Raw genomic sequence first — 15,863 nt, 5'->3', positions numbered from 1 at the left:
TTTTATTAATATCACAGAAATATTATGTATTATTTTTATTAAATTATTATTTTATTGTCAAATACTAATACAAACCATAAGTGACAATAAACAAATATTTGCACTTAATATATTATGAATTATGGAATTATGAATTTTATGTTCTACATACAGTATTATATACATATACAGTGATATGCTAAATCATAAGCACGTTATTTTATTACGTTTTTGTTTTGTTTAAACATTTGCTATAAATATTTGTTTAGATATTAACATATTATGTAAAAGACCAAAGAGTGCTCCTGGGTTTGCATGAACTAAAAATAAGTACAAAAAACTGCTTAAAACACTATTTAAAAAAAAACAAACAGCAAAGGGTGGTCACACCAAATAGTGACTTTGTTTATACTGATTACTGTATATTGCATTTATTTTTTTTTTAATTCTTAGTAGAAATATATTTGCAATATATTTCTACTAAGAATGTCAAATCAATGTGATGATTTAAGCTCAGTCCCAGAAATCCCTGAGGCACATCTGTCATATTTCTTATCATTTTGTCCTTTGGTTATTGCTGATAAGGTTACATGTTTTTTTGTTCCCCTCTCCACAGTTCCCTCGGGTCTGCCCCTGGTCCAGTCATCCAAGCGCTCTCACATGCATCTGTCCACTTCTGCCCTGAGCAACGCTTCTGCCGGCCTGCACTACTCCATGCCCCCATGTCACTATAGCAACCAGCAGACCACTTACGGCATGATGGCAGGTGTGTTGGGTCGCCTTGCTGTTCGCCTCCGTCAGAGCTCTCTTCAGAAGCCTTCATTCAAAGCATGATTCAGTGCTTTGAGTGATAGCAATCAATGCTACTCTTCGAATGTGAGTGTGACTGTTTGATGATGACAGCATAGGTTTTCTGTCCCCAGCACAGGAAATGCTCTCAGCCAGCATCTCACAGACACGCATCCTACAGACCTGCAGTGTCCCACACAATATGGTCAATGGAGCCAACTCACTTCAAGGTACAGTTTCCAGGATGGAACATGAACCCAGTCCTCCTTTTTGCTTTAGTTTGTGCTAAATAAAATAATGCTACCCTTCGATTTCACTCATGTCATTCCAAAGGTGTACCAAAAACAAATGGTTCTTTGAATCTTGCAAGTTTATATCTAAACCTCACTTAATCAAAAAAACATGTAAGCTTACAAACAATATCATCTAGAAGAAAAATGTTCCTGTCAGTGAAATTCACAAGAAGAACATATAAATAGCCACAATAGCATTGCAGTATTGCAGCATGTTAGAAACTTTTAGCATTATTAAATAGCTATTTTTATATACCTGTGTTGTCCCTGAATACAAAATTTCTGTCTACTGTATTTATATATATTTTTTTCATTATAGACAAATCATGGTCAAGCTGTAATTTAAAGCAGTATTTTTCCTTTGTTATGATAAGATGTGGAAAAACTATTAAATGTTTAGGCATTGTAGTGTACAAACTAATCCACAAGGGGGAAGCACAGTCCTTTTTTATGGCAAAAAAAACAAAACAAAAAAAAACCCTTCTTTACAGATTTTTTATTGACTCTAGCTTAATATGGTATGATATTTCGATGATTAGACGTGATGTATAGCATTACAACCAGCATAATTTTCTTACTAGTTGTTAATAAACAAACACAACATTTTACCATTGCTAATGTTCATAACTTCATCTAACCCTAAGGTGCCCTGGCTCCTTGTCTGTATAAGTTTCCTGAGCACAGCTTGGCAGGAGGGTCATGCACTCTGTCCCACAGTTTCTCCGCACTGCCCCAGGCCCTATTCACAGATGAGCCCTCCCTGGGAGACATCAAGCAGGAGCTGAGGAGGAAGAGTCGGGCCCCAGAGGAACCACCAGACATGGATTCACCCCAGATCCGTGAGCTTGAAAAGTTTGCGAATGACTTCAAACTACGCAGGATCAAACTTGGTTTGTGCCAGTCCTTCTGTTGTTTTTTTCATTGGCTGGCAGTAATAGTTTAGAATATAATTTTCACCTGTATTTAAGCACACATTTCTCACATCCTGTTTACTCTATTCCCAGTTCAAGTTATTTGCACAACATGGTGAAATGCACCTTCATATATTTTGCTCTGGTGATTATGTGTTAATATTATTCACATAAAAAACACCACAAACATTTGGTTGCATAAGCATTCACTTTTATTGCCTTGAAACCCCAAAGTTAATTCTAAAGCAACCAGATCAATGTGGAAAGGTTCAAGAGTTGTGAACAAAATTACATTTTACAAGATGCGAGTACCTATATAATAAAACATGTAATCGTCTGATTTGTGTTCAACTTCATAGGTTACACTCAGACCAATGTTGGAGAGGCTCTAGCAGCTGTACATGGCTCTGAATTTAGTCAGACCACCATCTGTCGCTTTGAGAACCTACAGCTCAGTTTCAAAAATGCTTGCAAGCTGAAGTCCATACTTGCCAAATGGTTGGAGGAGGCTGAGCAGGCTGGTGGTGAGTGATCAACAAAAGCAGCATACACTGAAACTTATATACTGAGATTATTGTATCCTAACTTATTAAAAGTTTATCAGATTGTTCAAATATTTAGGGACATATGCTCCCAAATGTAATCAAAAGAAAAATCAAGGATCATGCTCAGATGTGTATCCCCATTACATTTCCCTCCACAGCATTATTTAATGACAAAATGGGACTCCAAGAACGGAAACGGAAACGAAGAACTACCATCAGGTATTATGCAGAAGCAAGTGAATCTGAGCTCGCTCGCTCTTTCATTATTTCAACTCACTATTCATGAGAAATGCATTTTTAATTCACTTCCACAGTCTAGGGGCAAAGGAGGCACTAGAAAGAAATTTTGTTGAGAAGAGTAAGCCGTCTTCACAGGAAATTGTGCGCATGGCAGAGGGGCTTCATTTGGAGAAAGAAGTGGTGCGTGTTTGGTTCTGCAATCGCAGACAAAGGGAGAAAAGGGTCAAGACAAGTCTACATCACAGCTCTTTTATGACCAAAGACACTGTAGGTAGACATGATAGATGATGACGTTGATGTGTTTGAACGCCACTCTGCTGAGGCTTCGACACTTTATCTCTTAAATCCTCAAGACAATCAATGTGAATGTGTACATTGCACAGCAGAGTAATATTCAGTATTATCATATTATGCAGTGGTACATATTGATATGAAAACAAGAAAGAAAAAAACTTCTGATTTGTTAACAGGAGTGAATGTAGTGCTCTGCCTGTACAGAATTGACCTATTTAAGGGTACACATGCAGATGACCTGCTGTAAATCATTAACATTAACATACAATTGTGTTTCCATAATGTTTTCACATCATGTTGAGTCATTGTCTGTTATTTTTTGTTATTTAATTATTATTTCCATTATTTTTGGACAAACAATTGATTCCTCCAATTGTGTGACAAGGCATTTTAAGATTATTTAAATTAATATATGCAGTTCAACTGCTCATTTAAATGTAATATATTAAATTAATGTACATAAAAAGCAGTGACATTGATTTCCTATTGTAAAATGTGCTGACATAATAGAAAGTGAGTGACAATAAAGACACATCAGAAGACTTTATGGTGTCTGTAATGTTAATGTGAGTTTAAAAACTGACCCTAATATCTTAAATAATTAAAAACATAAGCACAATTGATGAAAGCATCTTGTCTAATTAACTAGGTGTTATACTCAATCACAACAGTTCTTTATATGGCAGATACAAAGAAAGCACACACAAGTTGTGGGGGATGTACAGTATATGTCCCAAGTGTTTGTTGGGGGTAGACATTAATTTACTCCTCCAGGTGTGTAAAGCAGTGGCATTAGCTCTCCTGTGTCCCCCTGGGTTTTTATTGGGAATATTTATTGTAATGTTCTACAATACTGTTGAGTGTACGAACACATTCAGAAGGACATTCACACTCGCATTCATAAAATATCATGATCTATACTATCATCAGCATCCTGTCACTGATTGCACTAAACAAAACATTACTTATCTGAGCTATAATGTTGAATCTACACTTGCAGTGCACAATGTGGTGTTGTTGGGGAAATTTAATATCAAGCAACATGCATAGAGTATTTACAGAATAAACTTTTCTTTTTTCTTTTTTTTTTTAAATACAGTGATGGATTTTTCTACAAATCTATCCATCTTAAAATGATTTATAAGCCATTAATTGACACACTTAAATTATTTTTAAACTAATGGGTTTCCACAGAAATTCAATTAAGCAAGGTCATGCTGCAAAAACTCATTAAGACCTTGTGTAAAAATTATATTTGCTTATAATTATGAACAATTAACTATCATTTAATGCAATTACAAATGGACTAAAAGGCTGGCTTGGAATTTGGACATTTATCCACTGCAATTATGCAAAAATAAACAAAACAAATCCCCATAAAACCCTTCATTTTGTGATGCATTTGTAACTTAAGAAATAGAACACACCACAAGGTATTAATTCTTTTTTTATTCATTACAAAATCAAATAAATCCATAAAATTTTATTCACATACATTTAACGTTAGATAAAAAAAAAATAAACAATAAACATTAAATTAAAACATACTGATAATCAAAGATTATAAATAGTATAGTATAGAAATAGTAAAAAAGAAAAGAAAGATGTACTGTATAGCTTTTCCAAATGCTACAAAAACTACACCAGAGTTTAATGACTTTTGCATACTTTACAATTAAAGTTGTTTAATTCAGTAGACACAGTATGATTTAAATGTAAATGTCCTTCAGCTAATGATGTATTCACTCATTAACATGAGAACCACTGCAGTAACACTGACTTCCATACTGGCAATGTTCTTTTGCTTATCAGAAGACACGGCTCTAATTTGACCATGACAGGGGAATTCTCAAGTCACCATAAGACCTTTAGTATAATTAGCCTGCACGTGTGGACAATGTTGTGATAATGATGCCTGAAACCCAGTGTTCATCAGCAAACACTTGACCACATAATTATCTGTAGCTGACACTACGATTTTGTGTTTCCTCAACACCTGTGTGTCTGCATCCAATTAAAGACCTCTTAGTGGAGCTAATATAGAGCTAATTGAGTTACTCTTGCTGACAGGATCACTTGTATATCCTAGTGCAGTCATATCTAAATTACAGTATTTATTACGTTAATTACCACAATGCATCAACTAGCTTTCCAAATTAATTCAGTAATGAAGAGCATTTCATCATAATGCCATTTGGCCAATTTCGATGCAAGATCTTTCAATGAGCAAATAAAATGCTTACCAAATCCTTACCAAGTGCATATCAAAGCCACTTACTACATTGTAAGAACAAAGCTTTCGCTTAAACTTGCTTCCAATAGTCATGGTAGTAGTGAACCTACACAGATAAAAAAACTGGAAAATGAGCATCTCATATCTGCAAAAGTACAAAACAGCACTCGTATAAACACTTTACCAGAAAGTTAATATTCTATCAACTGAAATCATAATGCCTCAATTTTGGGAGTGCAAATCATGCCCTTATTTAAGTCACAAAAAGATGGATTGAAATGTAAAAAAAAGGGTGAGAACTCTGTGATCTGCTGAAGTCCTTTATAATATTTTCTCTAACCTGGGAATGAGATGTTGAATAGTAGGGAGTTGTGAGAGGCTTTCACTCACTTTCTATGGTGTAATGGGTAATACTGTATGAGGATTTATAGTAAGATAACTAGTATGAACATGGAGTTTTGTTGTGGTCTTTTCCAAACCTTTGTTATATGATAACACCATTTTGTAGCTTATTATACAAATTAGTGCTAGATGACTGAATAAAAATACTGATAATTCAGTATATTGACAGGCAAATTACTTTTTTTGTCTTATACAAGATAAAGGGCTTTTCTTTCGGAGACCATCTTTGCAAGACCCATTCATTTACTTACCCCCAAACCACTTTATACATGTACAGCAAACCTTGCAAACTACATCATTTATACTGTTATTCATCATTGATTTAGCAGCTAGCCCTGTATCCCTACGTATCCACAGCCAGTAGTCATGTTCTGTGTGTATGTGTCTTAGGATAAGCCCTTCCCTTTGGCTCTGAGAGCACAGGTGTAGAGTGCAAAGAAGTTCAATTCATTCCCAGGGCCTTCAGCTGCCTCTCAATGTCCTCGTCGGAAATAGTAGCAGCTTTGGCCTTTGATGCACTGGGGAGATTCTTTCCAGCTGAGGGGGCTCTCACCATCTGCATAACACCATTCAGCAAAATCACATCAGTTTTAAAAACCAACAGCCATACAACTGTCTCTCTGTGTCAGTCCTTAAGATTAATATCTGACACTCAATAGACATTTCAAGAATAAGTAATCACATAATTTTCAATAGAAACTAAGAAAAAGAAAGTTGTGTTTTGGCCCAAGGGAGGACATAATACATCTGTCTGAGTTGATGGAAATGAGTAAGAAACAAACCAGAGGCAAAGCTAAAAGCCACACATCTGTCAAAAATAACTAAAGTCTACATAAAAGATCAAACTATTCATATGTGACAGATGGAAAACTAGAACATAAAGGAGCTAATAACATAAAGCTAATGAGTCTCATACCTTTCCAGAAATTTCAATTCCAATTTCATCCAGCACCTGGTTCACAATGTCTTGAGATTCTTCTTCATCACCAGACTCACTAAAGATTTCATCCAGCGTATCATTAACTAATAAAAATAAATAATAATTATTATTATTATTAAGAATGAATGATGTCTTATTTAGTGAAAAACATAATCCAAATGTACTGTATATTTGTAAAAATGTATAATAAATGTATTATGTATTGACATTTATTTGTTGTATTTCAGTATTCATTTGTCTGTTCTTTTATGTGCTTGTATTTATTTTTATTTATTTCTGCATTTCATCTATATGATAATTGTGTTCTGTGTTCTTCATATTCAAGCACAGAAATCAACACCAACACATGTTCTAAAAGGGATTCATGTCCGCTGAATGTAAAAAAAAAAAAGTGTATGTCTTTTTTAGTGTTATTGCCTTAGAAGCCATCATTTAAAATCTTCATATTCACCACTGTGAAGTGATGTGAAGTGCAGTGAGTCAAACGAATATGTTCTGTCACACTACAAACCAAAAATCAACCCTTTAAGCTAGCTCTAACTAGGGTTTGTGTTTATACCATATTCTCCAATTGAAATCAATTGTTGGTTATTTTTCTCCAAAAAAACAACTAATCGAGTAAAAAAAGAGTAAATATTTTAAATAAGCATTTTTAGTAGTACCAGGTCTGTTGATCTGTTGTCTGTATGCAGCTATTAATTAACTAGTTTAAGGCATCCAATGATTAAGTAATTAATTAAAGATTGACTGCTAATTATCAACAGGGCAAGAAAATACAGGAAAAGGTTGAGAATGAAAAAAATAATAAAGCTTAACAAATAAATATGTGGAAACAAAATACCAAAGAATATTACTTAAAAAATTATTCTTACTCATATCTTCAGTCATTCCCATTTTAAGGTTTTCTTTTTGGAAGTCCTGCATTGTCTGCAAAGTCTTCTTTGGGTCCATTTTTTTATTGACAGCCTGCATAGTCTGAAAGATACACAGAGATCATGCTATGAATCAGATTTAGAAAAAATAATAAGGTGTCATTTAAACCCAAGGGATAAAACATTATAATCACAAGCAGGACCCGGCATGAATGAATACATATGGAATGTTACTCAACATAAATCTTGTTGTAAGCATAACACATATAAGCTTATGCTGAGAGCAGACTTATTTAAAGGCCCTATGGGCTTTCATCAGAATAAAACTGCAGACAAAACAGGAAAAGCCCCATTTGATTATAGAGAATTATTTACACAAATCATCTCTACCACATCCTCGTTACAGACCCTGTCACTGACAGCAACCCTTCCACAAAGCCTTTACTATGACACTACCAATCCCAGGACTCATCATCTACAGTCATGGAAATAAATATTAATAGCTTTATTCCTAACACAGAAGAGTCTGATACATTGTGTGTGTGTGTGTGTGTGTGTGTGTGTGTGTGTGTGTGTGTGTGTGTGTGTGTGTGTGTGTGTGTGTGTGTGTGTGTGTGTGTGTGTGTGTATGTGGGTATGTGGGTATGGCCTAGTTTACCAGAAACTAGCTGGGAAAAACACCTTCTAAACTTAATAAACAATCATTTATATTATAAATGCCTTCAAGCCTCCAAAAACTATGAAACTATGCTTCTTTTACAGCTCACTGGTTTTTATGAACTATAAAATGTATATCTTATTACTGATCCTGCCTTAGGTTTCATCATAAGGCATTATCAATTTACAATTCATTTACATAATAAAAATAAATAAATAAATAAATAAATAATAATAATAATAATAATAATAATAATAATAATAATAATAATAATAGTAATTACAATAGTTTCCAAGCTTTTATCTGATTAACATTAAACTAATTTCAAAATAATTTTCCTTGTGATTTACTGACTGTATGTGATGTGCTATTTCACAAAACAATTGTCCAACATTCACTAGAGGTCTGAATCCAAAATCTAGTTCAGAGTGTATATTAGACATCTTAACAAGATGCACATTTCTTGCACCTGATTAACAATTACAATACAAATGACACCCTGATCCCAGTAAAAAAAATCCACACAAAAAAAAACAAAAGTTAGTGTCCTGTATTAATACTCCTCAGGTATTGGGGCGAGTTATATCCTGCTCTTAACACAGATTATCTCTTTACTGAGTTCAAACTGGTCATACGGTACCGTCTAAGGCACCTAAGAAACTGTAGCTCACCTCATTGTGACCCATCAGCATTAAGCATCTTCAATTCAGCAATTTAACAAACATTATTGTAGCTGGGTTTGTCCCAGCTGCTGGTGCCAGATTTGCCCTCCAATAGGTTAAGAATAAGCTCTGCCTTTTTGTGTAGCTCTTTATCAAGAATAACTCATTTGCATGCCTGCTGCCTCAAATCCTCCAGAGGCTAATGCTAATTACACTTGCTTATGCATTCTTTTTAAGCTCAGTATCTGAAGCGTAAGGGCTTCAGCTTTTGCAACCTACCTAAAGTTTTCTTATAAACACTGATCACATAAAGTTAACAGGATCATTCCTAAGCTTAGAAATGTCTAATGGCTCCAAAATGTTACAGGTTTACCTTGGCTGTAGCAGACATAGCTCCAGCCATTTTCATTTGAGAGTTCATGACCTTGGTCTGTGTGGACATAGAGGTCACTTTAGAGCTCACAGAGTAGGTTCGGTTCTTCTGCTTCCTCAGCTGGACCAGCTGCTTGGCCAGGATCTTGCATGCATCTCGGTTTCCAGCCTTGGCCATTTTCCTAATCTCCATTTCCTGTTGAGGACAAATAGATTTATAATTTGAATTTAATAGAACTTCCTACCAGATATGATTACCTGAGATGCTGTTTTTAAGCAATACAGTTATAATTTAAATAAATATAGTCAAAGGTGATGTGGATTGTAATAAAGCAATCTGTGAAAGCTGATGCATCAAAGTTAATGATGTATAAGTTCTTATGTAAACATATGTTAAGGAGTTAAAAAAGCAGCATATTAGGGCTCCAGGGGCTTTATGTATTAGACAAATGCTCTATTGCAATATCAATACATATACACTGTGATCTGCAACACCACCAGTCTCAGTTTACTGAAAAGGTACATTAGTAGCTTACAAAATTAGCTGTGTCAATTATGTTTGACAAAAGGTCTACAACGTCTACCTATGTGAACAGTACAACATTGCACCTGGAGTTGGAAAAAATATAATTGAAAACAATAAGAACTTGTTTTCTATTTAAATTTAAATATGTGGTGCATGTCATGAATGGAATACACAGAACTGGTCAAAAAATTATATGCAGATTAGATGTGTATTTTGGAGGTGTTTATTATTAATAAAGAATTAAGTACAGTAATCCCCCATTTATCGTGGTGGTTACATTCCAAAACCGCCCGTGATAAGCGATAAACCATGATAAACGGACGCCACCCCAAAAATGCTATTTTATGTATACAGTACTGTACTGTATTAACATTTTACTTCATTTTACAATTAATAATTATCTTTTTATTAATAAATTTCATTATTTTAACATAAAATGTATCAAAATAATTCTCAAGAGACCAGGAAAATCAGCCAAACAAATTAGTTATCTGGCAAATGCAATTCCGCGATAAACTGGGGGAGCGAGATTTGAACCGCCGTAAAGCGGGGGATTATACTGTAGTTTCTGATGGTAATGTTTTAACTGAGATGCTGTTTTGTATTGCAGGGTAAAAAAAGTTTTCTGGGAGAAGTGAGTTTGGCCAAGCTTTTAAGAAATATTTGTGAATTTCACTCTAGAATGAATAAAGTTATCAATTTACCATTAGTGCTTCTGAGGTACTGGAAACTTACACTGGCTTCATGTACACTGAAACAGTTGGTTGCTTTTACATCAATCTCCTCTCTCTCAATCTCAATCTTTTGCAGCATTGATAACTCATGCATGTCTTTTTCTACTTTCAAAATATGCTGTGGAAAACTGGGCCCTAAGTATATATCATGATAGATGATACAATTGTCTGTTGTCACTCTTCTTGTTCGAAAATGCTGCTGTTGAGAATCTGATTCTGTCATGGTGATTATTAATACTGCTTGGCGGAATAAAATTTTAGCATAACTACATGGAATACAATTTATCAGGGATGTTTTATTGCTGTGTCAGACTCTAGGCAGAGCTTAGAGTCTGAGAGCTGGAGCAAAATTGACAGAATAATGCCTGAAGAAGTACAGTCTCCTGTCTACAGTCTGACAGTAGTTCCACCATCATAAGCTACGGTAAAGTGAGCTCCACTGTACTGCAGACTTTGCATTAATCTGCCAAATGACACGATTTTATAAGAAAGCCTTCCAGTCACAATGAACCAAAAATGCTTCCTATGCTACATTTTGGCAAAAAAAGCTCACTTTAGGCAACTTTCTATGTTGTACAACAGAGCACTTTCTGACCTAGAACAAAAATAAATCCTAAAATGATAGGAACCTACCAAGGAAGCAATTATTTTCATATTTCTATGTTTGGTAAAAAGCCAGAGCATTTTTTTTGGTTTAATGATTAAATCATGGTACAATTGAGAGGAAATACATTTTTCAGTGGATGTAATGTAGACAGCCTCTTTATGAGCATTCTCTTTCTCCTCAGCCCTCAGGTGTTTTAGCAAGAACACCCCTCATATTAGTGCCATTTATATCATCCAGTTTACTTGCCTCTAAAACTAAAACACAGAACTTAATTTTGGGTTAAATGAATAATATACCTCAAGCAAAATGCAGTTTAGTAAGATTAAGTGCTTTGTACACTTAAAAGGAAAACATGAATTTCGGAAATACTTGTCAATTTTTTTTCCACTTACCATTTGCTTCTCTTGTTTCTCCAAAGCAGCACGGTCTCTGCTGATTTGTCTCTGTGTGCCTCTCAGATCTTTTGTCTGCTCTTTAATGATATCTGTGGCAGAAGAGGATGAGGACGAAAATGCAATAAATCTGCCTTGGAAATCCAGTTATAGTTTATTGAGCTGAAACTCTGCCTGTATTTTAGGTCTATTGCATCTCCGGACCTCTACGTAGGCCATTAATACAATTCTTAACATAATTCAGTACTGGCAACAGATTCGTGCTCAGAAAGCATTAAAGTAAAGCTGCCTTAAGGCTGCTGCATTAAACACTTTTACACCTCTACAAAAAATAAGCAGGCAAATACATGTAAGCATACAGTATCTATAACACACACAAAAATATATTTGTATAATTAAATAATTTGTATAATAACAATGTTTTTCTGCAAAGCCGTGCTTCTGTGTGGCCATCTATCTATCTATCTATCTATCTATCTATCTATCTATCTATCTATCTATCTATCTATCTATCTATCTATCTATCTGGATAGACGGACGGACAGACAGACAGACAGACAGACAGACAGACAGACAGACAGACAGACAGACAGATAGATAGATAGATAGATAGATAGATAGATAGATAGATAGATAGATAGATAGATAGATAGATAGATAGATAGATAGATAGATAGAAACTAGGAAATGGAGACTGGTTCAAAATAACATTGAACATAACTGTTCAATCCATCTACCTGAAAATAATTGAATTAATTATTTGTGATCACATAAGGAAAGCCGCATAATTAACTGCTGTGCTTTAGTCCCAGTGAGGCATGGTCTTTCCTTTCTGATTTCTATTTTTACACACCAGGTCTTCAGAGATTATTGGCTATTTCAAACCATTACAAAGCTATTTTCAAAAAGGTGAACTTTGTCTTTACTTGGCTAAACAAACATACACGATTCAACGAATGGCAAAAGATATGAGATTTCCAAAGTCTTCCGGATCATGCAGCATTGGGTCTGGTTTATTTAATAGGTGCTAAGCCATATAAACCAGCATACAGTTTTCATAATAATCCTATTAATTTATTGTGATTAATATTATTATTGTTATTATTACTATTATTATTATTATTATTATTATTATTAAGAAATGCATTATTTTCTTTAAAAAGCATTTAGCCCATGAACAAGAAAAGTGAATACTAAATCAGAATATTGCCTTGAGTAAAACACTAAAGCGTTTATATGAGACAGGGGAAAAGAGGGACATGAATCAAAGATATGGAGGGTTTGTCTAGTGGCAAACTTGATTTTTTTCATAAATTTTTATAATGTAAAAATAAACCTCCATCAACCGTTAACAGACTTCCATATTCACACACTTCAGGTAGCAGAAAAGGAAGCCAGCTACCCATAGGGATGTTGGACTGTAATATCTCTATGGGCAGCTGGCTCCCTTTTCTGCTACCTGAAGTGTGTGAATATGAAAGTACGAAAAATGTTACACAAAGTGACACAAATACGATAAATGTTCAGAAATTGTGGAAAACTGTAAAGCCTGGAAGATTTTTTATGTATTAATTTTTGTGGACAATTTAATAGCAAGAAATAATTATTAATGATTAAATAAAGGCTATTTAAATGGGAGTCTCAAAAAGGTTTTGAACAAAATTGTAATTAAAGAAAAAAATGTATAAGTAAAAACAGCAAAAGAAAAAAGAAATGAAAAAACAAGCAAAAAGAATAAAAAAATTATATATATATATATATATATATATATATATATATATATATATATATATAATGATAACAATAATACTAGCAACAACAACAACAACAACAATAATATTAATAATAACATCAAATGCATATTTGGAAAGAAAAAAGTTTACATAAATAATATTCTTATTTGAAAATAATAAACACAATTCCATTATAACTTCTACAAGTGTTTCTTACTAACCGATTGCCCAAAAATGGCAAAATAACTGTTAACGACTTTAATACACTACGTAAAAGGTGACGTATATAGAAACGTATTAGAGGGTGGGATGTCGTACATGTAAGTCTAGGAGACAACCCAATTGTGCCATCTCAAATTAAACTAGAGGGCAGTTTGGCACGCTGGCACTGCACTAGCACTGTTGATACTGTACTGTATTAATATGGCAATAATACTGATTACGACTAGCAATTGAACCTAAGAAATACACCATGGAATTACAATGACAAAGGAATACATGCGACATGTAAGTATCAATGATTACTTACAGTGTTTGTTTTAATGTATGTATTTGTTTACATATAACGGTAATCTGTTAAACATGTCAAATTGGTTTATGGAAATTTTACTGTACATGAAATATGGTATGGTCTGGTATGCGATACATCTGCTAAGTTTTTTACACAAATACGAAAAATGTTAGGAAATTGGGGAAAATCTGTAAAGCCTAGAAGATTTTTCATGTATTAATTGTTGTGGACATTTTAATAGCAATAATCTATTATTAATGATTAGATGGAGGCTATTAGAATAGGAGTCAGAAGAAGGTTTTGAGCAGAAACACTGGCAAAACACTGTAGATATCTGTACTATAAAGAACATGGAATATATACATACAGTCCATGCCAGGGCTCTAGTCCCGTACAATGATATGAAGTTGATGTAACATCACTGTAAGGAAAAGAACGAAAGAAAGGTATTGGCTATAAAAGCCTTGACTCGTGTAGCCGTGAAATAAGCACTTAGTCTGGCTCTGCCAAGCATTAATAGTAGGATCACTCCGAATAACCTGCTTTTTGTTGTATCGCATTAAACAGTCAATACGTTATATGGTTTGTTAATGTGGGTGTACCTTGAGTTATACTCGAAACCCATTCGCTTTGCCGTATTCAAGTGCAATATGTTACACCATGAACACAGATGGAGTAAGATATTAGAGATCAGCTCTGTCAAATATATCTGCTATGAGTATGAGCACAGATTCAACAAGGAAATGTATAATAAATGGAAGGCGATTTAAAAGTTGAATGCTATTTGTATGAGAGATAGAATTTTTTTTAAAGTGTTTACATTTTCTTTTTTATATTTGCATTATAAAAAAATAGACTATACCAATGCATATCACACCACTCTGAAGAAAAAGCAAGTTACAGGCTATAAAATTATGAATAAAGCCATGAAATAAACACTTAACCTGGCTTCATTAATAATTAGGACCAGGATCCTTTTGTCTAAACCAGGTACCTTAAATTACATTTGAGTATTGTAAGCATCACCTCAGTTTTGTGCAGTTTGGTGCAGTGTGTACACACTGAGTAAGACGTTAGTGGTCAGGTGAGCTTTTGTAATTCTAAACCATTGATGTAATCTTACAGGGTACTGCTAGATATAACACATACATACATACATACATACATACATATACATATATATATATGTACTGCTAAATATAAAATTTTACAGCTATCTCTACAAAATGATCCTGTTCTCAGTACTTATTTTATATATATATATATATATATATATATATATATATATATATATATATATATATATATATATATATTTATATATATATATATATATATATATATATATATATATATATATATATATATATACACACACATATATATATATATACATACATATATATATACACATACATATATATATACACATACATATATATATATATATATATATATATATATATATAAAATTAAAATAATAATAATCATAATAATATAATCATCATAATAATCACAATAATAATAATAATAATAATAATAATAATAATAATAATAGTATTGTTATTATTCATGGTTAACATGGGTCTCCTTCTTGAAGAACTACCTTCAGATAGACTGAACCCATTCCACACACAATGTTAATTATAGTTAAGTTAAATTAGTGAATTAATGTGAAGTTATAAGACACGTTAATTATTGTAAATAGTGTTATATTACTATTATTATTATTATTATTATTATTATTATTATTATTATTATTACTATTATTATTACTATAGCTAACATGGTAATTCCCATACTGCTCTTTCAAACAGAGGGATCACAAAATTACAATAATCTTTCTTAAAGGTGTTCGTGTTTGCTAAGTGATGTGGGAAGCAGAACAGGCAGACCGTAAACTCTGTGATTTGCACAAAGTAGATGCCATAAAAAAAAAACATTATTTTATCCGTGTCATATTTAATCATTATTTAATTAGTGAGAAGTAACTTACCGTCTACAGTCTTCTTCTTAAACAGAGACGCCATGATCATTATATGGACGTAAACTAATTAACTAACTATGACTTTGTGTGGAATCTCAGCCCGGCTCTCTGTCCTGCCAAAACTCCTGAGTTGCGTGTTGTTTATCTGTAAAGCACGCTGACTTTCCCTACACATGACTGCAC

At 33.4% G+C, this 15,863-nt stretch overlaps 2 protein-coding genes across 2 annotated transcripts in view; one reads left to right on the top strand and one right to left on the bottom strand.

Annotated features, from left to right (window-relative positions):
- The window catches only part of pou1f1 (POU class 1 homeobox 1), a 12,983-nt gene extending 8,493 nt beyond the window's left edge, over window positions 1–4,490 (top strand). The window contains exons 3-8 of the mRNA XM_083535949.1: window positions 596–745; window positions 903–998; window positions 1,706–1,951; window positions 2,332–2,496; window positions 2,676–2,736; window positions 2,832–4,490. Coding sequence (XP_083392075.1) covers window positions 596–745; window positions 903–998; window positions 1,706–1,951; window positions 2,332–2,496; window positions 2,676–2,736; window positions 2,832–3,045 — 932 coding nt within the window. The 3' untranslated portion in view covers window positions 3,046–4,490. The remainder of the gene's footprint in view (window positions 1–595; window positions 746–902; window positions 999–1,705; window positions 1,952–2,331; window positions 2,497–2,675; window positions 2,737–2,831) is intronic.
- chmp2ba (charged multivesicular body protein 2Ba) lies at window positions 4,484–15,863 on the bottom strand. The gene is made up of 6 exons (XM_083535950.1): window positions 15,690–15,863; window positions 11,450–11,541; window positions 9,192–9,386; window positions 7,499–7,601; window positions 6,603–6,709; window positions 4,484–6,242 (listed from the first exon to the last, which is right to left on the bottom strand). Exons 1-6 carry the CDS (start codon window positions 15,727–15,729, stop codon window positions 6,129–6,131), a joined length of 651 nt encoding a protein of 216 aa, XP_083392076.1. The 5' UTR covers window positions 15,730–15,863; the 3' UTR covers window positions 4,484–6,128.

Source organism: Silurus aristotelis, assembly GCF_946808225.1.
Source record: "Silurus aristotelis genome assembly, chromosome: 3".
Taxonomy (NCBI): Eukaryota; Metazoa; Chordata; class Actinopteri; order Siluriformes; family Siluridae; genus Silurus; species Silurus aristotelis.
This window is presented reverse-complemented; position numbering and strand designations above follow the sequence as displayed.

What these genes read in the sequence shown, in the direction of transcription:
- chmp2ba (XM_083535950.1), bottom strand. Translation starts at nt 15,729, where the DNA reads ATGATCATGGCGTCTCTGTTTAAGAAGAAGACTGTAGACG. An exon ending in TAAGAAGAAGACTGTAGACG is followed by an intron (nt 11,542 to 15,689) that starts GTAAGTTACTTC and finishes CTTCTGCCACAG; the next exon opens with ATATCATTAAAGAGCAGACA. An exon ending in AGAAACAAGAGAAGCAAATG is followed by an intron (nt 9,387 to 11,449) that starts GTAAGTGGAAAA and finishes TGTCCTCAACAG; the next exon opens with GAAATGGAGATTAGGAAAAT.